At 39.6% G+C, this 27,935-nt stretch overlaps 1 protein-coding gene across 1 annotated transcript; it reads right to left on the reverse strand.

Annotated features, from left to right (window-relative positions):
- Nucleotides 1–2,872: 2,872 nt before the first annotated feature.
- Nucleotides 2,873–24,504, reverse strand: LOC133563740 (prolactin-like). The gene is made up of 5 exons (XM_061918038.1): nt 24,495–24,504; nt 22,699–22,868; nt 18,716–18,817; nt 16,734–16,919; nt 2,873–3,275 (listed from the first exon to the last, which is right to left on the reverse strand). Exons 1-5 carry the CDS (start codon nt 24,502–24,504, stop codon nt 3,069–3,071), a joined length of 675 nt encoding a protein of 224 aa, XP_061774022.1. The 3' UTR covers nt 2,873–3,068.
- Nucleotides 24,505–27,935: the final 3,431 nt, after the last annotated feature.

Consider the following 27,935-nt stretch of genomic DNA (forward strand, 5'->3'; position numbering starts at 1 on the left):
TGCACTTAAAATAATTATGACCATATCTAGGAATTGATATGATGGGAATTTTCCGATTGTTTGCTTGGTGCTTTGATAAACTGAACGCATCATATACATGGTACTATATTGTGATGTTATGAACCAGTGAAAAAAAGAACTACCCTACCCAGCATGCAACAGGAGTGAGGAGCATGCGCGGTAGCCTGGTATAGGTTGTGTGTCGCCTTGACGGCATCTTGTATGTTGTGATATGCACGCTCTGAAAACAAACGTTAAGAACTCAGCCAACACTCCTCGTCTGCATTATTCATAAATAGACAGACAACACATATACTCCGCTGCTTCACAGGCCGCTGGATGTAGCCGGCAAAGTATTCCCATGCTAGCTAGCCGGTCTAGCAAGCACGCGTCATTCAGTCCAAAACGGCCCGATCTATCCACATTCAGAATTGTCTGGCGGTCGTAAGTGATCCCGGAGTGACCACGCTGTAAGCCAGCCATGAAATTTGCAGAATTGTCCGGTATTTTTGCCAAATGTTCCATCTTTACCAAGAGCCCCTCGACGTCGAAGCACATCCGGGCGACGCCATCTTGTTAAGAAAGGGCGTTAACAAAATAAAAGCATGTAAACAACATAAGCAAATGTGCGATAAAATAATTGTCGGCGTTAATAGATTGATGAGTTAACTCGTAATTAACGCATTAATTTGCCCACCCCTAATATATATATAAACACATATGTATGAAATACTTGACTTTCAGTGAATTCTAGCTGTATATATTTATGTTATTACATATATAGATAAAATAAATAGTTGAATTTCCGACAGCACTTATCAAATGCACAGTAATAAAAACACAGTTGTTCTACTAACTGTAATGTGCTTGCTTGTTACTAAAAAAAAACAACAACAACTCTTACCTTTCACTATTTGAGTAACCTTTGTTCTGCCATTTGCGTATTGGCGAGCGATCCCTTCACGGATTTGTTGTAGACATCCGCAAATGAGAACGGGATGTTGCTTCCAGCTATCAGCATAGCCACCATCTTTGTCTCAGCTTAAGATACACCATCGGGTCTCCATTTTGCGAGGTGGGCCATAATACTGGGTTGTGAACGATGCTGCGCTGCGGACGCTTTGTGCTTTGCTGACCGTTCATGGCTGAGTATATCCGTTCACCGTGTTCAATGGAGAAGTCTGTTCTACAAAATTTACAGGCAACAAACCCCTTCCCCTTCGAACTTTCCTGGATAAACTCAAATTCTTGTTTTTAATCGTTCTGGATCTTGCAAGCGTATTTCTTCATTTTGCCCGTCGACGGTGTAATAAATTGGGTTGGAGTCAATAACCAGGCGACGTAATGAAGTTACGTCTCTTTACTGTGGGCTTCAGAACAACAGAGTCCCTAATGCATGTTCCTTGACTGCACTTAAATGTAGAATATATATTACATTCTATTCAATGTACAGTAGGTGGCAGTATTGTCCTGTTTAAGAGGGTCACAACATTGAGTCTGGTCCGACTCAATGTTGGGGGGCGTGGCCTCAAGCTCCGCTTGAATTTTGGGAGATTTTCTGGAGAAAATTTGTTCCGGGAGGATTTAGGGAGAGGCGGTGAATTTCGGGAGTCCCCTGGAAAATCCGGGAGGGTTGGCAAGTATGGTTATACTCAATGGTTAACTGAACGTCTTTATGTGCTCGACACCTCAATCATTGGTATGTGTTCATCTACAAAACCATTCTGGGTATCACTCCATTTTGTCTATCTTGTCTTTTAACAAAGAAACAAAGAAGTCACAAACTTTGTATAATAAATGTTCTGCAATTTGTCGCCCCCAAAATAAGAACTGAACTGGGCAAGAAAGCTTTTAGGTTTTCAGCACGGAAGGCTTGGAATAACCCACAATCAAAACTTCAACTTCAAACGCTTTCTACATTAAATGAGTTTAAAGCTTCTGTGAAAGGACTGCAGTCTACCTTGTCTGTATGCACATTTTAGGTGAGCAAGTTTTAATGTTGTAAATTTGATGTTTTATGTGTTGTTTACTGTTTTTAAAGGCCTACTGAAAGCCACTACTACCGACCACGCAGTCTGAAAGTTTATAAATCAATGACGAAATATTAACATTGCAACACATGCCAATACGGCCGGTTGAGTTCACTAAATTGCCATTTTAAATTTCCCGCGGAGTTCCTCGTTGAAAACGTCGCGGAATGATGACGCGTGTGCGTGACGTCACGGACTGTCAGGAAATATTAGCTCAGCACCAGTTACGGCTAAAAGTCGTCTCTTTTCATCGCATAATTACACAGTAATTTGGACATCTGTGTTGCTGAGTCTTTTGCAATTTGTTCAATTAATAATGGGGACTATAAGGAAGAATGCTGATGGTGGAAAGCGGTGTATTGCAGCTGTCTTTAGCACCAAGACACAGTCGGTGTTTCTTTGTTTTTAACACAGAGCGGTCAAGCCAACATGTTTCTCTACGTCAACCAGCATGTTTTTGGATGGGAAAATTGTGACATATATCTTACCGGAGACATCATTGGATTATTCGTCCCCCTGCAGTAGCTGTTTAAGAGGCAGCTGTGAGCTTGGCTTCTCTCTGAGACACTGCATGTTCACCGCAGCCATCCGACCTCCAGGTATGTCTTCACAATCTCACTAAAACACTATTAAAACAATAAGCAGATAAGGGATCTTCCAGAATTATCCTAGTAAATGTGTCTAATTACATCTGAAACGCTCACATTATCATTATTTTTTCTAGTCCTTCGCTAACAATATCATCATCCACGAATCTTTCATCCACGCTCAAATTAATGGGGAAATTGTCGTTTTCTCGGTCCGAATAGCTCTTGCTGCTGGAGGCTCCCATTATAATGTGAGGATGTGAGGAGCCCTCACCCTTGTGACGTCATCGTCTGATCTCAATGGGATTTTACCTGCTTAAATACAGGCAAAATGAAAATCTCCTGTGTTGCATTCACCTTCATAAGAGAGTAGCAAAACACAAGCTTGTATTTGTGTTTATTATATTTGCCTACACGGCTGAGTAGCTAACGAGTGAGATGAGCGAACCACTTAACATTCCAGTCCTGGCAGCATGGAGCACTGCAGGATGCGAAGGTAATTCTTCACCTTGTCCGAGTCACGGCGGAGGCAGTGGAGCAGTTCGTTGTGGTCCACGGGGCTAGCTGCTCCTCTCTTGTTGGAGGCCGACAAATGGAGTGCTCCCTCCGGGGGGGCGGGAGCTACTGTGTTGCCACTGAGCACGCCTAGAAGCTTCATCTGGAGACAAGCAAACAGTATTTTATTTGGCAGGAAGATGTTTCATGTTAAGACTAACTTGTGCAGGTTAGTAACCTTTGGTTCAGATTACAGCTGGGCGATATGGCCTTTTTTTAATATTTCGGTATTTTAAGGCCATATCGCGATACACAATATATATCTTGATCAGGGGTGCCCATTACGTCGATCGCGAGCTACCAGTCGACCGCGGGGGGTGTGTCAGTCGATCTCCAGCCAGGCTTTTAAAAAAAATAGACCTAAAAATTAGGGATCATCAATCTTCACCAAGACGTCACTTAAATGACATTCACGGTACTGGAGGGTCTTGTGAGATGACGCTGGCTGCTGCAAGATCATTATTATGAAAATATGACCGAGAGGAAGGCGAGAAACACTTTTTATTTCAACAGACTCTCGCGCCGTACCTTCCGTCAAAACTCTAAAGGCTGACTGCACATTTCCTATCTTCACAATAAAAGCCCTGCTTCATGCTGCCTGCGCTAACTAAATACAGAGTCTCGGAAAACTGGCGTGCACAAGCGATCCCTCAGAAAGCTGGCGTGCACATCACTTGTGCACGCCAGCTTTCCGAGACTCTTATTTTGTTAGCGCAGGCAGCATGAAGCAGGGCTTTTATTGTGAAGATAGGAAATGTGCAGTCGGCCTTTAGAGTTTTGACGGAAGGGACGGCACGAAAGTCTGTTGAAATAAAAAGTGTTTCTCGCCTTCCTCTCTGTCATTTTTTCATAAAAATGAACTGGCAGCAGCCAGCGTCATCTCACAAGACCCTCGGGTGCCGTGAATGTCAATCAAGCAAGCTACGGAATTTACCGCCAATGTTTTTCTTGTAAAGTGTATGGAAGCTGGATGAATTAGATGCCAAAAACCAACCACTTTCATGTGGTATTGTACAGAAAGGACAACTTTTTTTCTCCTCCATTTGAAAATGTGGGCGTTATCATCATTACTGTCTGATTCCAATCAATGCAAGTCATCAGAATCAGGTAATACACCAACTTATATTCTTGTCTTCGTGAAAGAAAGACATCTATATGTGTTACACATGCTTGTATTATCATTAAACACAATTAACTTGTTTACAAAAATGTCTCTTTCATAAATAAATAAATATAAATGAGGTAGATCCCCTCGAGTTGGTCAATTGAAAAGTAGCTCGCCTGCAGAAAAAGTGTGGGCACCCCTGATCTTGATAGTTTGCCTTAGCCTTAAATTAACACTTGATACATATGATCACAGCAGTATGATGATTCTATGTTGATTGATTGATTGAAACTTTTATTAGTAGATTGCACAGTACAGTACATATTCCGTACAATTGACCACTAAATGGTAACACCCGAATAAGTTTTCCAACTTGTTTAAGTCGGGTTCCACGTTAATCAATTCATGGTACAAATATATACTATCAACATAATACAGTCATCACACAAGTTAATCATCATAGTATGTACATTGAATTATTTACATTATTTACAATCCGGGGGGTGAGATGAGGAGCTTTGGTTGATATCAGTACTTCAGTCATCAACAGAGAAATGGACATTGAAACAGTGTAGGTCTTATTTAGTAGGATATGTACAGCCAGCAGAGAACATAGTGAGTTCAGATAGCATAAGAACAAGTATATACATTAGAAATACATTTGATTATTTACATTAGGTTATTTACAATCCAGGGATGTGAATGTAGGAGGGTATTAGTAAAGGGTTGAAGTTGCCTGGAGGTGTTGTTTTAGTGCGGTTTTGAAGGAATATAGAGATGCACTTACTTTTACACCTGTTAGGAGTGCATTCCACATACATGTGGCATAGAAAGAGAATGAGTTAAGATCTTTGTTAGATCGAAATCTGGGTTTAACGTGGTTTGTGGAGCTCCCCCTGGTGTTGTGGTTATGGCGGTCATTTACGTTAAGGAAGTAGTTTGACATGTACTTCGGTATCAGGGAGGTGTAGCGGATTTTATAGACTAGGCTCAGTGCAAGTTGTTTTACTCTGTCCTCCACCCTGAGCCTGCCCACTTTGGAGAAGTGGGTAGGATTGAGGTGTGATCTGGGGTGGAGGTGCTGGGGTACCAGGATGTGCAAGCGTAATCGAAAAAGGGTTGAATGAGAGTTCCCACTAGAATCTTCAAGCTGCTTTTGTTGACCAGAGAGATTATGTAGAGGAATCTCGTTCTTTGGTTGACCTTTTTGATTACTTTGGTAGCCATGTGTCTACATTAAAACATTCTTGTTCATTCTGCATTAATATTTGCTCATTTTAAACTTTCATGCAGAGAAGGAAATCACAACAAAGTCAATACACCAAAACTGTATTTATCAAACAGTTATTAGCAGCTGACTTTTCAAATGATGCTACATATTAGCAGTAGTGCTACTTTTTGTAACAACGCTTGTTCCCCCCACTCGACAAATTAAAGTTGTCTGTTTGACATCTTCCCGCTTGAAGCCGAACCACCGCCAAACGATGGACCCCCGTGCTGTTTTTCTTGGGGATTCATTTTTCTTTCATTCCCACCTTCTCCCTCCCGTATTACCACTCGCACGGCTTCGCTAGCATCACAGCTAACGTTACCCAGTCTGCTACCTCTCCGCTCCACGAGGGCGCATACGTATGTGACGCATGACGTGACAGAATGTGCCGTGTGTAAGTTTGTGCGTTTGCTGTCTGACTAGTAGACACAAAAAGGAGTGGGAGGAGCTACTTTTTGGGTACTGATTGATGCGAAGGGCTACCAGTTTGATACACACTTAAATAAATTGTTAGAAATAGCCAATTTGCTCAATTTACCTTTAATAAATAAATATATATATATATATATATATATATATATATATATATGGGTATTACTGTCTGTTATTCCGTCGTACATTTCTTTTCCTTTTACGGAAGGTTTTTTGTAGAGAATAAATGATGAAAAAAACAATTAATTCAACGATTTAAAAGGGGAGATAACACGAAAAAAATTTGAAGTAAATTTTGAAACATAGTTTATCTTCAATTTTGACTCTTTAAAATTCAAAATTCAACCGAAAAAAATGAAGAGAAAAACTAGCTAATTCGAATCTTTTTGAAAAAATAAAAAACAATAATTTATGGAACATAATTAGTAATTTTTCCTGATTAGGATTCCTTTTAGAATTTTGATGACATGTTTTAAAAAGGTTAAAATCCAATCTTTGTTAGAATATATAACACATTGGACCAAGCTATATTTCTAACAAAGACAAATCATTTATCCTTCTAGATTTTCCAGAACAAAAATTTTAAAAGAAATTCCAAAGAGTTTGAAATAAGATTTAAATTTGATTCTACAGCTCTTCTAGATATTTTGATTTTTTCCAAGTATATTGTACAAATACTTGGTGCTAAATTAAGCATTTTCAAGCATAAAAAATGGCTAAATGAACTAAAAATACCAACTGCAATAGCAGTATTGGCCTCAAACCAACCAGAGCATGCTGTTCAGTATCATGGATGCTGATTGGCTGAGCCTCAGACAGTGTTACTATTAAATAAAACTAAAGGGTGTTATCCTACAAGTTCCTCGGCACCCTCATATCTGCTGACCTGTCCTGGACCCAAAATACAACTGCGGTCATCCGGAAGGCCCAGCGGAGACTTGACTTCCTGAGGGTGCTGAGGAAGAACAGACTCAAGAGGCAGCTAATGGTGACCTTCTATCGCTTGGCTGTCGAGAGCCTGCTGACGTACTGCATTACAGCGTGGTACGCCAGCTGCACTGAAGCAGACCAACAGGCGATTCAGAGGGTCATAAAGTCTGCACAAAAAATGTCCCCTGCCTTCCCTGAAGGATTTACACAACTCCCGTTGCCTCAACAGAGCAAAAAACAATACCAAGGACAGCACACACCCTGGCTTCCACCTGTTCGACTTGCTACCATCAGGCAGGCGCTACAGGTGCATCAGAGCCAGGACAAACAGCCTCAGAGACAGCTTTTTTCCCAAAGCTGTCACCATGTTGAACTCTAACTTATAATAATAATAATATTCCCCCCTGTACAATATCCTGCCCTAATACTACCCTTCCAGTGCAATACGTCTGACACTGATTGTTATTTATTATTTCGGTACTCTTGTCTTGTTCTGTATCTTGTACAATATTTGGTATTTCTATAGTGTTTTGTATATTGTACAGGATTGCTTATTTTTTCAATTAGATAGTAGTCTGTTTAATTCAATTGTTAGTTTTTTCCTTTATTACCTCTTGTGTTATTTATTTCACCCCATATTTGTTCCCACAACCGCACCTTAAGTCGGAGTCTTTAATCTCGTTATATGCAAATATAATGGCAATAAAGTCCATTCTATTCTATTCTATTTAATTCTAAAAATGAAGTAAAAATCACAAACTCCTCTATGACTCCTGAGCAGTACAAGCGTGGCGTTCGGGTCTGTGGGACCCGTTTTCATTTTTTATTAAAGGCCTACTGAAATGAGATTTTCTTACTTAAACGGGGATAGCAGGTCCATTCTATGTGTCATACTTGATCATTTCGCAATTTTGCCATATTTTTGCTGAAAGGATTTAGTAGAGAACATCCACGATAAAATGTTACTTCCTGAAAAAGCCACGTCTTTACCGGAAGTCGCAGACGATGACGTCACATGTTGACGGCTCCTCGCATATTCACGTTGATTTTAATGGGAGCCTCCAACAAAAACAGACAATTTCCCCATTAATTTGAGCGAGGATGAAAGATTTGTGTTTCAGGATATTGATAGCGACGGACTACAAAAAAAAAAAAAAAAAAAAACGCGATAGCATTGGGACGAAGTTTTTAGACACATTTACTAGGATAATTCGGGGAAATCCCTTATCTTTCTATTCTGTTGCTAGTGTTTTAGTGAGTTTAATAGTTGTCCACGGGTGTCTTGACACCAATGTCACAGGAGTGTCGACGGCAGCTCAGCTGATATCCGGTAAGAGGCGACTTTTTAACCACAATTTTCTCACCGAAACCTGCTGGTTGACATTCGGTTGGGATCCATGTTCGCTGTGATCCATAGTAAAGTTTCAGCTCCGGGAATTTTAAACAAGGAATCACCATGTGTTTGTGTGGCTAAAGGCTAAAGCTTCCCAACTCCATCTTTCTACTTTGACTTCTCCAATATTAATTGAACAAATTGCAAAAGATTCAGCAACACAGATGTCCAAAATACTGTGTAATTATGCCGTTAAAGCAGACGACTTTTAGCTGTGTGTGTGCGTAGCGCTCATACTTCCTGAAAACCCGTGACGTCCTGCGTACACGTCAACATTACTCGACGTTTCCAAGACGAAACTCCCGGGAAATTTAAAATTGTAATTTAGTAAACTAAAAAGGCCGTATTGTCATGTGTTGGAATGTTAATATTTCATCATTGATAAATAAACTATCAGACTGCGTGTTGGGTAGTACTGGCTTTCAGTAGACCTCCATCCATCTTCTTCCGCTTATCCGAGGTCGGGTCGTGGGGGCAACAGCCTAAGCAGGGAAGCCCAGACTTCCCTTTCCCCAGCCACTTCGTCTAGCTCTTCCCGGGGGATCCCGAGGCGTTCCCAGGCCAGCCGGGAGACATAGTCTTCCCAACGTGTCCTGGGTCTTCCCCGTGGCCTCCTACCGGTTGGACGTGCCCTAAACACCTCCCTAGGGAAGCGTTCGGGTGGCATCCTGACCAGATGCCCGAACCACCTCATCTGGCTCCTCTCGATGTGGAGGAGCAGCGGCTTTACTTTGAGTTCCTCCCGGATGGCAGAGCTTCTCACCCTATCTCTAAGGGAGAGCCCCGCCACCCGGCGGAGGAAACTCATTTGGGCCGATTGTACCCGTGATCTTATCCTTTCAGTCATGACCCAAAGCTCATGACCATAGGTGAGGATGGGAACGTAGATCGACCAGTAAATTGAGAGCTTTGCCTTCCGGCTCAGCTCCTTCTTCACCACAACAGATCGGTACAACGTCCGCATTACTGAAGACGCCGCACCGATCCGCCTGTCGATCTCACGATCCACTCTTCCCTCACTCGTGAACAAGACTCCTAGGTACTTGAACTCCTCCACTTGGGGCAGGGTCTCCTCCCCAACCCGGAGATGGCATTCCACCCTTTTCCGGGCGAGAACCATGGACTCGGACTTGGAGGTGCTGATTCTCATTCCGGTCGCTTCACACTCGGCTGCGAACCGATCCAGTGAGAGCTGAAGATCCCGGCCAGATGAAGCCATCAGGACCACATCATCTGCAAAAAGCAGATACCTAATCCTGCGGTCACCAACCCGGAACCCCTCAACGCCTTGACTGCGCCTAGAAATTCTGTCCATAAAAGTTATGAACAGAATGGGTGACAAAGGACAGCCTTGGCGGAGTCCAACCCTCACTGGAAATGTGTTCGACTTACTGCCGGCAATGCGGACCAAGCTCTGACACTGATCGTACAGGGAGCGGACCGCCACAATAAGACAGTCCGGTCCTCCATACTCTCTGAGCACTCCCCACAGGACTTCCCGAGGGACACGGTCGAATGCCTTCTCCAAGTCCACAAAGCACATGTAGACTGGTTGGGCAAACTCCCATGCACCCTCAAGAACCCTGCCGAGAGTATAGAGCTGGTCCACAGTTCCACGACCAGGACGAAAACCACACTGTTCCTCCTGAATCCGAGGTTCGACTATCCGGCGTAGCCTCCTCTCCAGTACACCTGAATAAACCTTACCGGGAAGGCTGAGGAGTGTGATCCCACGATAGTTGGAACACACCCTCCGGTCCCCCTTCTTAAAGAGAGGAACCACCACCCCGGTCTGTAGACCTTTAAAAGAAAAATTATAAAATGTATGAATTTTTCAAACTGAGACTCACTGACTTTGGCTCATTTTCTGTGAAGAACATATCAGAATACATATTTAATAACCACACACCATACACATTTCTATCACATATAAGATGTCCTGGTCCAACGGACCTGGGGCTAATAGAAGTGTGGAAATTGATGTTCTGTGTAAAACAAACAAACACACACACACACGGCCTCGACAGGACGAGGTGCTCACTCACTCACTTTCACTCATCCCATGACCTAGGAGGCCGTAGGGGTGTCATGGTGGATGCCTGGGCAGTCCGGGATCTCCAGCGCTCACAATCTTCTGCTGTTCGTAGCAGGGTTTGGAAGCTGCAGCCAGTCCATTCTTTGATGTTGTCCATTCAGACCTTTCTCAATCAATCAATCAATGTTTACTTATATAGCCCTAAATCACTAGTGTCTCAAAGGGCTGCACAAACCACTACGACATCCTCGGTAGGCCCACATAAGGGCAAGGAAAACTCACACCCAGTGGGACGTCGGTGACAATGATGACTATGAGAACCTTGGAGAGGAGGAAAGCAATGGATGTCGAGCGGGTCTAACATGATACTGTGAAAGTTCAATCCATAATGGATCCAACACAGTCGCAAGAGTCCAGTCCAAAGTCTCTGCCTGTTTCATCCCCCCATCCCCTCTACTGTTCCCTACAGGATGGTCTTTGACAGGGAGGTGTGTCTTTTTACATGGCCAAACCAGGTCAGCTTGGGACGTTTAACTTTTGAGAGTAGAAGTTCCTGTTCGCCAGCTGTCTAACATAATCATTAGTCCGGTGTTCACTGTATGATATACAGTGGGGAAAAAAGTATTTAGTCAGCTACCGATTGTGCAAGTTCTCCCACTTAAAATGATGACAGAGGTCTGTAATTTTCATCATATTATGGTGGAAAATAAGTATTTGGTCAACCATTCAAAGCTCTCACTGATGGAAGGAGGTTTTGGCTCAAAATCTCACGATACATGGCCCCATTCATTCTTTCCTTAACACGGATCAATCGTCCTGTCCCCTTAGCAGAAAAACAGCCCCAAAGCATGATGTTTCCACCCCCATGCTTCACAGTAGTTATGGTGTTCTTGGGATGCAACTCAGTATTCTTCTCTTCTCACTCTTTCTTGTCTCTCCTTCTCACAGACAGCAAGCGCACCTTCTTACATACGTCACATACTGTCACGACAGAGATAGCAGCATGGGTAACGTTAGCTGTGATGCTAGCGAAACCGTGCGAGTGGTAATACGAGAGAGGGAGAAGGTGCGAATGTGGTAACAAATGAAGGAATAATTATTTCCCTCAAAAAAACAGCAGGGGGTTTGGCTTCAAGTGGGAATATGTCAAACAGACAACCGTAATTTGTCAAGTGTGGTCACAAGCGTTGCTATAAAAAGTAGCATTACCGCTAATATGTAGCATCATTTGAAAAGTCACCTGCTAGAGAATGAAGAGTGCTTACTCCGCATGTCAACATCTCCGTTCAGTGCAACACGTCCACACCATCAAAATGCCGAGGCAAACATTTCCAGATCAACACCGTATGAAATAAATAGTGATTTTTTTTTTAGTTTTGATTTCCTTCTCCGCATGAAAGTTTAAAATGAGCATATACTAATGCAGTATGAAGAAGAATGTTTGAATGTAGACACATAGAGTCATCATACTGCTGTGATTATATGCATCAAGCGTTGATTCAAGGCTAAGGCAAAATATCGAGATATATATCGTGTATTGAGTATGGCCTTAAAATATTGCGATATTTAAAAAAGGCCATATCGCCCAGCACTAGCATAAGGTAAACATCTGTTCAGTATTCTAACATAAAAGTGTTTTAATTGTGAGGCATTAAAAGCCACAAAATGCAACGGGTCCATCAGACCCACAAACGCTGGCTGAGTTACAACAATATGAACATTACACAAGGGTTCACTACACTCCATCATTATACAGCATTGACTCAATATAAGATGCAAAAGGTAAACACTGCCGACTAGCGGCCATAGTGAAGAACTACCAAGGGAAGGAATTAAATAAAAGCAAGACAGCATGCACATTTACAGTATTATAAATAGCTAAAAGTGAAATAAAAATGACTTTCATTGTGACTCCTTGCTCTCTACACATAGAACACGTACTTTTCACCAACAGCACACCGGCTGCGTGATGGTCACACTACATGAACTGATTAACGTGGACCCCGACTTAAACAAGTTGAAAAACGTACGCGGGTGTTACCATTTAGTGGTCAATTGTACGGAATATGTACTGTACTGTTTCATATCATGTATTCTACTCCTTTGCAATCTACTAATAAAAGTTTCAATCATTCAAACAATCAATCGAGACACGAAGGAGGGCCGCTTCATACAAATGGCGCCAACACCGTCACTTGTAGCGCTCACAATAGCGGTTAAAATAACACAAAAAAACTTGATGCCTTAAGGGTACAAAAAAAGTAGACAACTCACCTCAATGAGGAAGGGGAGGAGCTAAAGAAGCCAGAGGAAACTATGGAAGCCTGACGGTCTTATACCATTATACAATTTAAACCAAAATGGATACATGGATAATACAGCAGAGGACTGGGAGAATGTCATGTGGTCAGATGAAACCAAAATAGAACTTTTTGGTATGAACTCAACTCGCCGTGTTTGGAGGAAGAAGAATACTGAGTTGAATCCCAAGAACACCATACCTACTGTGAAGCATGGGGGTGGAAACATCATGCTATGGGGCTTTTTTCTGCTAAGGGGACAGGACGATTGATCCGTGTTAAGGAAAGAATGAATGGGGCCATGTATCGTGAGATTTTGAGCCAAAACCTCCTTCCATCAGTGAGAGCTTTGAATGGTTGACCAAATACTTATTTTCCACCATAATTTACAAATAAATTATTTAAAATTCCTACGATGTGAATTCCTGGATTTTTTTTTCACATTCTGTCTCTCACAGTTGAAGTGTACCTATGATGAAAATTACAGACCTCTGTCATCATTTTAAGTGGGAGAACTTGCACAATCGATGGCTGACTAAATACTTTTTTGCCCCACTGTATATATATATATATATATATATATATATATATATATATATATATATATATATATATATATATATATATATATATATGTGTGTGTGTTACCGATGGTAACCTTTGTTACATTGGTCCCAGCTCTCTGCAGGTCATTCACCAGGTCCCCCCGTGTGGTTCTGGTATTTTTGCTTACTGTTCTCATGATCATTTTGACCCCATGGAATGGGATCTCACGTGGAGCCCCATATCGAGGGAGATTATCAGTGGTCTTGTATGTCTTCCAATTTTTGATAATTACTCCCACAGTTGATTTTTCAACACCAAGCTGGTTGCCTATTGTAGATTCACTCTTCCCAGTCTGGTGCAGGTCTACAATTCTTTTCTTGGTGTCCTTCGACAGCTCTTTGGCCATAGTGGAGTTTGGAGTCTGACTGTTTGAGGCTGTGGACAGGTGTCTTTTATTCAGATAAGGAGTTAAAACAGGTTCCATTAATACAGGTAACGAGTGGAGGACAGAAGAGCTTCTTAAAGAAGAGAGCCAGAGATCTTCCTTGTTTAAAGTGACCAAATGCTTATTTTCCACCATAATTTAAAAATAAATTCTTTAAAATTCCTACAATGTGAATTCCTGTATTTTTTCTTCACATTCTGTCTCTCACAGTTGAAGTGTACCTATGAGGAAAATTACAGACCTCTGTCATCATTTTAAGTGGGATAACTTGCACAATCTGTGGCTGACTAAATACTTTTTTGCCCCACTGTACACACACATATATATATATATATATATATATATATATATATATATATATATATATATATATATATATATATATATATATATATATAAACCCCGTTTCCATATGAGCTTGGAAATTGTGTTTGATGTAAATATAAACAGAATACAATGATTTGCAAATAATTTTCAACCCATATTCAGTTGAATGCACTACAAAGACAACATATTTGATCTTCAAACTCATACATTTTTTAATTTTTTTTTTTGCAAATAAAAATTTACTTAAATTTTCATGGCTTCAACACGTGCCAAAGTAGTTGGGAAAGGGCATGTTCACCACTGTGTTACATCACCTTTTCTTTTAACAACACTCAATAAACGTTTGGGATTAGAGGAAACCTATTGTTGAAGCTTTCAAAGTGGAATTATTTCCCATTCTTGTTTTATGTAGAGCTTCAGTCGTTCAACAGTCTGGGGTCTCTGCTGTCGTATTTTACGCTTCATAATGCGCCACACAGGTCTGGACTGCAGGCGGGCCAGGAAAGTACCCGCACTCTTTTACTACGAAGCCACGCTGTTGTAACACGTGGCTTGGCATTTTTTTTTTTGCTGATATAAGCAGCGTTTTCCATGATAATGTTGTTTGGATGACAACATATGTTGTTCCAAAACCTGTATGTACCTTTCAGCATTAATGGTGCCTTCACAGATGTGTAAGTTACCCATGCCTTGGGCACTAATACACCCCCATATCATCACAGATGCTGGCTTTTGAACTTTGCGCCTATAACAATCCAGATGGTTATTTTCCTCTTTGTTCCGGAGGACACCACGTCCACAGTTTCCAAATAAAATTTGAAATGTGGATTCGTTAGACCACAGAACACTTTTCCACTTTGCATCAGTCCATCTTAAATGATCTCGGGCCCAGCGAAGCCGGCGGCTTTTCTGGGTGTTGTTGTAAATGGGTTTGGCTTTGCATAGCAGAGTTTTAACTTGCACTTACAGACGTAGCGACTAACTGTAGTTACTGACAGTGGTTTTATGAAGTGTTCCTGAGCCAATGTGGTGATATCCTTTACACACTGATGTCGGTTTTTGATGCAGTACCGCCTGAGGGATCAACGGTCCGTAATATCATCGCTTACGTGCAGTGATTTCTCCAGATTCTCTGAACCTTTTGATGATTTTACGGAAAGTAAATGATAAAATCCCCAAATTCCTTGCAATAGCTCGTTGAGAAATGTTGTTCTAAAACTGTTCGAATTACTGAGCATTTAATTGAAGCTTACTTTTATACCCAATCATGGCACCCACCTGTTCCCAATTAGCCTGCACACCTGTGGGATGTTCCAAATAATTGTTTGATGAGCATTCCTCAACTTTATCAGTATTTATTGCCACCTTTCCCAAGTTTTTTATCCCTGTCACTGACATCAAATTCTATAGTTAATAATTATTTTCAAAAAAAAAAAAAGTTCATCAGTTTGAACATCAAATATGTTGTCTTTGTAGCATATTCAACTGAATATGGGTTGAAAATGATTTGCAAATCATTGTATTCTGTTTATATTTATCCATCCATTTTCTACCGCTTATTCCCTTTGGGGTCACGGGGGGGGCGGTGGTGCCTATCTTAGTTACAATCGGGCGGAACGCGGCGTACACCCTGGACAAGTTGCCACCTCATCGCAGTGCACAATTTTAGTCCAAGTACCATAAAAAAATAACTATTAAAAAAATCAGAAGTTACTCAACAGTAGTTTTTCATATAAAAAGTAATTATTTTGATGATTACTTTTTACTTTTACGTGATTCATATTATTGTAAAGTATCGGCACTCTTGGTTTAGTACCATTCTCGCCACCTCTGTATAGATCAGGGGTCTCAAACGCAATATACTTGGAGGCCACTGGATGCAGAGTCTAGGTGAGGCTGGGCCACGAGAAAATATTTTTATTTTCAACACAAAATAAAATAAAAATATAAATTAACAAAATGAAAGTTAAGTAAATAAATGAGCAATAAGTAATGAAAATAATAATTCATTTTCTCCAGTCAGCAACAAAGTATACCCCCGTCTCCGTGGCAACGTTTCTGTCGCTTTCAGTCATTTGCCGCTTTTCCACGAACACAGGGGTAGGCAACCCAGAACGTTGAAAGAGCCATTTTGGACCCGAATAACAAAAATCGGGGGCTCGCCGTGGAGTTTACAGTTACGGTGACACAATTAGCCCCGAACGGGCTAACATCACGTCTTACGTGTTACCCGTCCTATTCGGTCAGCGACTCTCTGTCGGAATATTAGCGCTGGCGTCCGCTGCACCACAGTTTTATATTGTCGCTTCGCAATTTGGCCTAGTGCTACGGAAGTTAACTGGGCTGTTCGTCTACCCGGCTCGTACTGTTTACAGCGATGCCCGGGGAGAGAGAGCGAGCAAGCGGGCGAGCGAGGGAAGGAGGCAGGGAGGAAGAGAGCGTGCGGGTCTAGTGGAAAAGCGGCAAGAAACGTTTCTCTGCTTGCATCATGCAAGTGACGTAAATGAGCCACATACCACACCGTGATTGGTAGATTCCTTCAGCTCCGCACGCGACGCTGTCAAGCGCCATTCATATAAAACCTGCGGGCCGTACTAGCATTAAACTTTCATATTAAGGTGGGGGCTGCTAAATAACGTCTCGCGGGCCGCAATTGGCCCACAGGCCGCTTGTCTGAGACCCCTGGTATAGATATATTTAAAATTGTTGTTTCTTTCCCATTTGTGAAGAATAAAATGTGTTTTTATGTTGTCATGAAAATGAAAGTGAGACGCTGACCTTGTCTGCCATTTTCAACACTCCGGCCCTCAGCTCCTGGATGACGTCACTCATCTCCAGGGCCACGTTGGAGCTGTGTGGCCCCTGGTCCTCTTCCTGCTGCTGTCTCATGCTCTGGTGCAGCTGTAACAGGGGGTCCATCCAGGCCCCCAGAAGCTCGAGGATCACCTGGGTCAGCTCTTCTCTCTGCACACGGGAGAGAAGCTGCCGTACTGCATGTATACTTGGTGTGTGTGTGTGTGTGTGTGTGTGTGTGTGTGTGTTCTTGTATTTCTACCCTTCTTGAGACATCAACAAGGAAAAGTACCTTCCATATGAGGATGGGTGAACAAGTAGGACATAAATCTTGGTCCCAATACGGAAAACCATTGCATCCAATAGAAAATGTCTCATTAGCGCACCTGGTGGTGAAATCTATTAAAATTATGGTGGTCCAAAAAAGGAGGGATTTTACAAATTGACTGTGTGTCGCTTTTTAAAGTGCTCCCCCTCTGGTCAACATATGAAGTAACAAGTGTGTGTAGGAATTTGAAATGCGCCCTCTTTGGCCAACAAATGTAATAAGTGTGGGTAGGAATTTGAAATGCGCCCCCTTTGACCACAATTATTCGAAAATAACAAATTGTATACAAGGACATACTGTAATAAAAGCAGTGTTTTTCTCACAATAATAAATTGGGAACAATTTCTCATATTCTTTCTGTTTCTGTAGTATTACAATATTTTCTCGTAAAATTATTACTTAACGTCAAATTAATACTTTTCAATGCAAAATGGTGACATTTGTCATATAAAATTATGTCTTTTATCACAAAATTGCCATTTTTTGTTGTTGTTCTTGTAAAATACTGACATTGTTTAAGTAAAATTATGACTTTTGTCATAATTTAGCCAAGTAAAATTTCTTGTAAAATTATTACATTTTGTAAAATTATTGCTTGTTAATGCAAAATGGTGATATTTGTCATATAAAATTCTGACTTTTATCACAAAATTGCCCTTTTTTTTTTTTTTTCTTGTAAAATAGTGACATTTTTTGAGTAAAATGATGAGTTGTCCTAATTTTGCCAAATAAAACTTCGGGTGAAATTATTACTTTATGTAAAATTATTACTAATGCAAAATGGTGACATTTGTCATAAAAAATTATGTCTTTTAAACACAAAATTGCCATTTTTTTTGTTGTTCTTGTAAAATAGTGAAATTTTTTTGAGTGAAATTATGACTTTTGTCATATTTGGCCAAGTAAAACTTCTCGTAAAATGATTACTTCATGCAAAATAATTTTTTTTTAATGCAAAATGGTGACATTTGTCATACAAAATTCTGACTTTTATCACAGTAGTGCCAAATTTTTTGTTGTTCTTGTAAAATACTGACATTGTTTGAGTAAAATGATGACTTGTGTCATAAGTTTCCCAAGTGAAACTTCTGTCTAATTAAAATTATGTCTTTTAAACACAAGATTGGCAACTTTTCAGTTTTTCTTGTAAAATAGTAAAAAAAATTTTTAAGTAAAATGGTGACTTTTTTCATAATTTTGCCAAGTTAAATTCCGATTATTATTAGTTTTCCTCTAAAATTGTGACTTTTGTCGAGGAAAATGACAACTCTTTTCATAAAATTGCCCACATTTTAAAGTATTTTTTTTAAAAACTGCAACTGTTGAGTAAAATTCCAACCTTTATCTTAATATTGCACAAATATCCAGTCTTTCTTGTAAAATTTCGACTTGCGTTGCGTAAATTGACCACTTTTACTGTAACACCGCCAAAATTCTAAATTTTTCTTTTGAAATTCTAACTAATTTTTCAAAACAAACTTTTTTATAATTGCATAGTATGTATGTTTTATTAATGTTGTAAATATATATGTTTTTATATATCTAGAAAGGGTGGTCCTAATGAGGTGACAAATATAAAAACGTGTGTGTGAGCGTGTGTGTGTGTGTGTTTGTGTGCGTGCGTGTGTGTGTCACTCACTCCCAGACTTTGTGCATTCTTCTTGTCTCCTGGTGCCAAGATGTCGTGTGTGTGACACTTCCACTTTCCTGCCTGCTTCCTGCTGGGGTAGGAGTCCTGCTCCTGGGTTTAGAGACAAAAACATCAGTTCCTGTTACAGGAGCTTTTAGTTGCTAGGCAGACTTCCAACAACATACGTCCCTGAAGCTGTTCCTGATTCACACAAAGCTGTTCCTGTTACATGAGCTACTTATTGCTAAGTAGAATTTTAATGCTAAAAGCCCCTGAAGCTATACCTGTTAAACACAAAACTGTTCCTGTTACACACAAACCTGTTCCTGTTACAAGAACTACTTGTTGCCAGGCAGACTTCCAACAACATACGCCCCTGAAGCTTTTCCTTCCCCACACAGAACTGTTCCTGTTACACATAAAGTTGTTCCTGTTACAGAAGCTACTTGTTGCCTGGCAGACTTCGAACGACATACACCCCTGCAGCTGTTCCTGTTAAACACAAACCTGTTCCTGTTCCACACAAAACTGTTCCTGTCACATGAGCTACTTGTTGCTAGGCAGACTTCCAACGACATACGACCCAGAATCTGTTCGTGTTCCACACAAAGCTGTTCCTGTGACATGAGCTATTTGTTGCTTGACAGACTTCCAACAACATACACCCTTGAAGCTGTAACTGTTAAACACAAAACTGTTCCTGTTACATGAGCTACTTGTTACTAGGCAGACTTCCAACAACATACGCCCCTGAAGCTGTTCCCTTTCCACACAAAACTGTTCCTGTCACACAAAAAGCTGTTCCTGTCACAAGAGCTACTTGTTGCCTTGCAGACTTACAACGATATAGGCCCCTTAAGCTGTTCCTTTTCCACACAAAACTGTTCCTGTTACATGAGCTACTTGTTACTAGGCAGACTTCCAACAACATACGCCCCTGAAACTGTTCCCTTTCCACAAAAAAAATGTTCCTGTTATACACAAAGTTGTTCCTGTTACAGGAGATACTTGTTGCTAGGCAGACTTCCAATGACAAATGCCCCTGAAGCTGTTCCTGTTCCACAAAATGTTTTTCCTGTTATACACAAAGTTGTTCCTGTTACAGGACATACTTGTTGCTTGGCAGACTTCCAATGACATACGCCCCTGAAGCTGTTCCTGTTCCATACAAAGCTGTTCCTGTTACAAGAGCTGCTTGTTGTCTGGCAGACTTCCAACGACATATGTCCCTGAGGCTGTTCCTATTACACACAAAGCTGTTCATGTTCCACACAAAGCTGTTCCTTTTACATCAGCTACTTGTTGATAGGCAGACTTCTAATGACATACACCCCTGAAGCTATTTGCGTTTCACACAAAGCTGTTTGTGTTCCGCCCAAAGCTGTTCCTGTTCTACACAAAGCTGTTCCTGTTACAAGAACTACTTGTTGCCTGGCAGACTTCCGACGACATACGCCCTTGAAGCTGTTCCTTTTCCACACAAAATTGTTCCTGTGCCACACAAAGCTGTTCCTATTCTTTACAAAGCTGTTCCTGTTACAAGAACTACTTGTTACCTGGCAGACTTCCAACGACAAACACCCCTGCAGCTGTTCTTTTTCCATACGAAGCTGTTCCTGTTACAAGAACTACTTGTTACCTGGCAGACTTCCAACGACAAACACCCCTGCAGCTGTTCCTGTTCCATACAAAGCTGTTCCTGTTACAAGAGCTGCTTGTTGTCTGGCAGACTTCCAACGACATATGTCCCTGAGGCTGTTCCTATTACACACAAAGCTGTTCATGTTCCACACAAAGCTGTTCCTTTTACATCAGCTACTTGTTGATAGGCAGACTTCTAATGACATACACCCCTGAAGCTATTTGCGTTCCACACAAAGCTGTTTGTGTTCCGCCCAAAGCTGTTCCTGTTCTACACAAAGCTGTTCCTGTTACAAGAACTACTTGTTGCCTGGCAGACTTCCGACGACATACGCCCTTGAAGCTGTTCCTTTTCCACACAAAATTGTTCCTGTGCCACACAAAGCTGTTCCTATTCTTTACAAAGCTGTTCCTGTTACAAGAACTACTTGTTACCTGGCAGACTTCCAACGACAAACACCCCTGCAGCTGTTCTTTTTCCATACGAAGCTGTTCCTGTTACAAGAACTACTTGTTACCTGGCAGACTTCCAATGACAAACACCCCTGCAGCTGTTCCTTTTCCATACGAAGCTGTTCCTGTTACAAGAACTACTTGTTACCTGGCAGACTTCCAACGACAAACACCCCTGCAGCTGTTCCTTTTCCATACAAAGCTGTTCCTGTTACAAGAGGTACTTCTTGCCTGGTAGACTTCCAACGCCATACGCCCCTGAAGCTATTCCTGTTAAAAAAAAAGCTGCTCCTGTTACACACAAAGGTTGTTCTTGTTCCACACAAAGCTGTTCCTGTTCTACACAGCAGTTGTTAGCACAATCCCAGGAACGTGCCACAGAACCTCCTGTTGCTGTTCACGTTACGTTTCTCGGCAGAATTCATCAAGTACAAACAGCACACGTGTCCCGGGACCTCAACTTGTTCCTGCTCATCCCAAAACCTGCTTCTGATAACATGTTTGGATGGCCAGTTGTATGAAGACAAATGTCTTTTTATGCAAGCACATGACACAAAAAAAAAACACAAAAACGGATTTGAGAGATTTGGTTACATTTTTGGTCTCAAATTTTTTTGTGTGCCGACAAATCGTTTTTGTTTTTTTGGCATAATCTTTTTTATTAACAATATTTTTTGGTTGTAAATCGTTTCACTTTGGTTGAATATGTATCTTTTGGTCGTAAATAGTTTTTTGGTTCCAAATTGTTTTTGAGGTTAGAAATAATTTAGGGGCTTACACATACTTTTTTTTTTGCAAATGTATTTTTTATTTTTTGGGTGTCAAATAAGTCTTTGGTTGTAAATCGTTTTTTATTTATTTTTTATTACAAATAGTTTGTTGATTATTTTTGACGACAAATTGTTTTTAGGGGTTGGAAATCGCTTTTTTTTGGGGTTAATTATACTTTTTGTGGTTAAAGATATTTTTGGTTAGAAATATTTTTGGGGGGTTACAAATCTTTGTTTCTATTTAATACCAATTGTTTTTTGGGACTAGATGTATTTTTTTTGTTTGCAAATAATTTTGGGTGTAAATAGTTTTTTTAAGTTTCTAATATCTATTTTGGTTGAAATTGTTGTTTTCTTTTACTAATTCTTACTTTGGTTACAACTCAAATTCATTTTTGTGGGCGGGGTCTCCTCTGAACAATATGTTAAAAGCCATTTCATTGGTCAGTCATGGAGGCGTGGCTGCTGATTATTTCCACCAACAGGCCAAAGACATACTGACCAATAAAAAGGCTTCTAACATATTGCTCTGAGCAAACCCCGCCCACAAGTATCAAGTTGCATAGTATCCCCCTAAAAAAATATATTTCTAACAGAAAAAAGGACTGCAACAAAAACTTTTTGTTCGCAATTTAAAAAAAAAAAAAAAGAAATACAATAATTGGTTTAAAAATCTTTTTTTGGTCGCACAAAAAGAAACAATTTATTGTTGCTAGGCAGAATTGATGGAGCACAATCATGGACCACAAACCCTGTTGCCGCTGACATTACTGAAGAAATTATTTTGCCATGCATTCCATTATTTGACTTTATGTAACCTTTTCCACACAATTGCAGATTATTTGGGGGGAAAAAAATTAAGTGAGTACAACATTGATATTATTGTATTATATTGTACATTAAAACTAACGGCACTACATTGCAATAATTTCCATGTAATAATAATTATCTACATATTCTATTTCCTACAATAGAAGCTCTGCTGCCTAATCTGCAGACGACACAAGTTCGATTCCCGGCTATTTGAGATGTCCAGTTTTGCAGGCTGATCCCAAGCCAATACTTATTATACGTTTTCCTATAAATTGGGTTAAAATGATGCCAAGCAGCAAATTAAAAAATCCTCACAAATTCAGCGTGCAGGTCGCTGGAGATGCTGTGCATCCTGGACGATTGTTGGATGACGCGTTCAAAGACGTCTGCCAGCGTGGGAACATGGCACCTCGCTCCGAAAGTGCAGATCGGCGCGCTCCTGACCCTCAGGGCAAGGTGCAGCAGTGTGAGGACTGCAAAATAACCTGTGTGGAGCGTGGGGAAAGTATTAAAACAAAGAAATACAAGTACTATTAAAACAAATGATTAATACCAATAAATAAAAGTATTAATAAAACTAATACATCCATCCATCCATCCATTTTCTGCCGCTTATTCCCGTTCGGGGTCGCGGGGGGCGCTGGCGCCTATCTCAGCTACAATCGGGCGGAAGGCGGGGTATACCCTGGACAAGTCGCCTCCTCATCGCAGGGCCAACACAGATAGACAGACAACATTCACACTCACATTCACACACTAGGGCCAATATTTTTAGTGTTGCCAATCAACCTATCCCCAGGTGCATGTCTTTGTTTTTAAAACAAATAAATAAAAGCATTATTGAAACAAATAAATACAAGTATTATTAAAACAAAGAAATAAAAGTATTATCAAAACAAAGAAATACATTATTAAAATGATTAAAAGTATTTATAAAACAAACAAATAAAAGCATTATTAAAGCAAATAAAATTATTATTAAAACAAATAAATACAAGTATTTAAACCAAGAAATAAGTATTATTAAAATAAATAAAAGTACTATTAAAACTAATTAAAACCAATAAAAGTATTAATAAAACTAATAAAAGTATTATTAAAACAAAGCAATAAAAGCATTATTAAAACAAATACATGTATTACTCAATTAAATAAAAGTATTAAAAAGTATTATTAAAAAATAAATACAAGTATTAAATACATGTATTATTAAAATAAATAAAAGTATTATTAAAACAAATAAATACAAGTATTAAAACAAATACAAGTATTTTTAAAACAAAGAAATAAGTATTAAAACACATACAATTATATCAAAACAAAGAATTACATGTATTACTAAAACAAAGAAATACATGTATTAAAACAAATAAGTATTAAAACAAAGAAACACAAGTAGTATTAAAACAAATAAAAGTATTGTTAAAACCCAAAAAATAAACGTATGATTAAAACAAAGAAAAAAAGTATTAAAACAAAGAAATACAAGAAGTATTATTAGAACAAATACAAGTATTAAAACAAAGAAATAAAAGTATTATTAAAACAAATAAAAGTATTATTAAAACAAAGAAATAAAAGTGTTATTAAAACAAATACAAGTATCATTAAAACAAAGAAATTAAAGCATTATTGAAATAAAAAATACATGCATTATTAAAACAAATAAATACAAGTATTAAAACACATACAATTATCAAAACAAAGAAATACAAGTATTACTAAAACAAAGAAATAGATGTATTAAAACAAAAAATATTATTAAAACAAAGAAATACATGTATTAAAACAAAAGAATTACAAAAAAAAGTATTGTTAAAACAAAAATAAACGTATGATTAAAACAAAGAAATACAAGAAGTATTATTAAAACAAATACAAGTATTATTAAAACAAAGAAATACAAGTATTATCAAAAAAAATACAAGTATTATTAAAACTAAGAAATAAGTGTTTTTAAACAAAGAAATTAAAGTATTATTAAAATTAAAAATACATGCATTATTAAAACAAATAAAGATATTAAAAGAAATAAATAAAAAATATTATTAAAACAAAGAAATATATGTATTATTAAAACAAAGAAATACATGTTTTGCTTTGACGTCTACCTCTCGTCATGGTTCCTCTCTTGGCGGAAGACGTCCGGGGCGATGCTGATGCAGATTGGACGAGCGTATTTATGTTGTCACATGACTCGTTCATTTCAAGGATTTGTAAAGGAAACTCGGGCGGAAAAACTGCAGCAATGTGTGCAGCAACCATATGTTGATTATGATAGCGACATACTTTAATTGGCTGCTGATGTCCAGAACCACAACAATAAAAGGTTATGTCATGTGGGTTTATTAGAAAGGCCACATTTCTAAAGTGCACATGCTAAAATTTACTTGCAGGTTTTGCCTGGTAGCAAGTCCAACAGGAACAGGTTTTTCCAGCCGATATGATTTCACCTCACAAATTCTGCAATTCAGGGCACGATTTTGACGAGCAAATATACAAACCCCGTTTCCATACGAGTTGGGAAATTGTGTTGGATGTAAATATAAACAGAATACAATGATTTGCAAATCCTTTCCAACCCATATTCAGTTGAATTCACAACAACGACAAGATTTTTGATGTTCAAACTCATAAACGTTTTTTTGTTTTTTTCGCAAATAATAATTAACTTAGAATTTCATGTCTGCAACACGTGCCAAAGTAGTTGGGAAAGGGCATGTTCACCACTGTGTTACGTCACCTTTTCTTTTAAGAACACTCAATAAATGTTTGGGAACTGAGGAAACGAATTGTTGAAGTTTTGAAAGTGGAATTTTTTCCCATTCTTGTTTTATGTAGAGCTTGAGTCGTTCAACAGCCCGGGGTCTCTGCTGTCGTATTTTACGCTTCATAATGCGCCACACATATTTGATGGGAGACAGGTCGGGACTGCAGGCGGGCCAGGAAAGTACCCGCACTCTTTTTTATCGGAGCCACGCTGTTGTAACACGTGCTGAATGTGGCTTGGCATTGTCTTGCTGAAATAAGCAGGGGCGTCCATGAAAAAGACGGCGCTTGGATGGCAGCATGTGTTGTTCCAAAACCTGTATTTACCTTTCATAATTAATGGTGCCTTGGGCAATTATGCACCCCCATACCATCACAGATTCTGGCTTTTGAACTTTGCATCGATAACAGTCTGGATGATTTGCTTCCTCTTTGGTACGTATGACACGATGCCGAATATTTCCAAAAACAATTTGAAATGTGGACTCGTCAAACCACAGAACATTTTTCTACTTTGCATCAGTCCATCTTAGATGATCTCGGGCCCAGAGAAGCAGGCAGCGTTTCTGGATGTTGTTGATAAATGGCTTTTGCTTTGCATAGTAGAGCTTTAACTTGCACTTACAGATGTAGCGACAAACTGTATTTAGTAAAAGTGGTTTTCTGAAGTGTTCCTGAGCCCATGTGGTGATATCCTTTAGAGATTGATGTTGGTTTTTGATACACTGCCGTCTGAGAGATCGAAGTTCACGGTCATTCAATGTTGGTTTCCAGCCATGCTGCTTACGTGGAGTAATTTCTCCAGACTCTCTGAACCTTTAGATGATCTTATGGACCGTAGATGTTGAAATCCCTAAATTTCTTGCAATTGTACTTTGAGAAACGTTGTTCTTAAACTGTTTGACTGTTTGCTCACGCAGTTGTGTACAAAGGGGTGTACCTAGCCCCATTCTTTCTTGTGAAAGACTGAGCATTTCATGGAAACTGCTTTTATACCCAATCATGGCACCCACCTGTTCCCAATTAGCCTGCACACCAGTGGGATATTCCAAATAAGTGTTTGATGAGCATTCCTCATTTTTATCAGTTTTTATTGCCACCTTTCCCAACTTCTATGTCACGTAGCGCTGGCATCAAATTCTACAGTAATTGATTTGCAAAAAAAAAAAGGTTTATCAGTTTGAACATCAAATATGTTGTCTTTGTAGCATATTCAACTGAATATGGGTTGAAAATGATTTGCAAATCATTGTATTCCGTTTATATTTACATCTAACACAATTTCCCAACTCATATGGAAACGGGGTTTGTAAAGTGAACAGGAATCCATTTTGGGCCACATACAATCATAATGAATAAAACAGGACTGGAGGCTTGCACAAAACTGTTCCCTGCGAGTTCTGCCTGGCAGCAAGTGGTGGGACAAAATATTGCCTCCAGTTTTTGAATGCAATTTTGCTCCACAGGTTCCACCTAGCAACAAATGGGAAGTAAAAGGAACAGGGTTTGAGGCATACGATTGTGCTTCACCAATTCTGCTTTTGGGATACTTCGGGTTGGGTTCTGCAAATTCTGTGAGTAAACAAGTGAGCAAGTTAACTTTATGTGAACAGGAACAGGTTTTGGGGCCACACATGATAATACAATCTCCATTTCCATAAGAGTTGGGAAATTGTGTTACATGTAAATATAAACGGAATACAATGATTTGCAAATCATTTTCAACCCATATTCAGTTGAATGCACTACAAAGACAACATATTTGATGTTCAAACTCATAAACTTTATTATTTTTTTGCAGATAATAATTAACTTAGAATTTCATGGCTGCAACACGTGCTAAAGTAGTTGGGAAAGGGCAGGTTCACCACTGTGTTACATCACCTTTTCTTTTAACAACACTCAAACGTTTGGGAACTGAAGAAATAAATTGTTGAAGCTTTGAAAGTGAAATTCTTTGCCATTCTTGTTTTATGTAGAGCTTCAGTCGTTCAACAGTCCGGGGTCTCCACTGTCGTATTTTACGCTTCATAATGTGCCACACATTTTCGATGGGAGACAGGTCTGGACTGCAGGCAGGCCAGGAAAGTACCCACACTTTTTTTTTTTACAAAGCCACGCTGTTGTAACACTTGTCTTGCTGAAATAAGCAGGGGCGTCCATGATAACGTTGCTTGGATAACTACATACAGTATGTTGTTCCAAAGCCTGTATGGACCTTTCAGCATTAATGGTGCCTTCACAGATGTGTAAGTTACCCATGCCTTGGGCACTAATACACCCCCATACCATCACAGATGCTGGCTTTTGAACTTTGCGCCTATAACAATCCGAATGGTTATTTTCCTTTTTGTTCTGGAGGACACCGCGTCCTCTGTTTCCAAATATAATTTGAAATGTGGACTCGTCAAGACCACGGAACACCTTTCCACTTTGCATCAGTCAATCTTAGGTGAGCTCGGGCCCAGTTTCAAGGTATTGTTGATAAATGGGTTTGGCTTTGCATAGCAGAGTTTTAACTTGCACTTACAGATGTAGCGACCAACTGTAGTTACTGACAGTGTTTTTATGAAGTGTTCCTGAGCCCATGCGGTGATATCCTTTACACAGTGATGTCGGTTTTTGATGTAGTACCGCCTGAGGGATCAAAAGTCCGTAATATCATCGCTTACATGCAGTGATTTCTCCAGATTCTCTGAACTTTTTGATGATTTTACAGGCCGTCGATGGTAGTAAAATCCCTAAATTCCTTGCAATAGCTCGTTGAGAAATGTTATAAAACT

Source organism: Nerophis ophidion, linkage group LG12 (genome assembly GCF_033978795.1).
Source record: "Nerophis ophidion isolate RoL-2023_Sa linkage group LG12, RoL_Noph_v1.0, whole genome shotgun sequence".
NCBI classification, from domain to species: domain Eukaryota; kingdom Metazoa; phylum Chordata; class Actinopteri; order Syngnathiformes; family Syngnathidae; genus Nerophis; species Nerophis ophidion.

Coding starts and splice junctions, on each gene's coding strand:
- LOC133563740 (XM_061918038.1), bottom strand. Junction 18,818..22,698: donor GCGACCTGCACGCTGAATTT/GTGAGGATTTTT, acceptor CTCTAAACCCAG/GAGCAGGACTCCTACCCCAG. Junction 16,920..18,715: donor AGAATGCACAAAGTCTGGGA/GTGAGTGACACA, acceptor TCCCGTGTGCAG/AGAGAAGAGCTGACCCAGGT.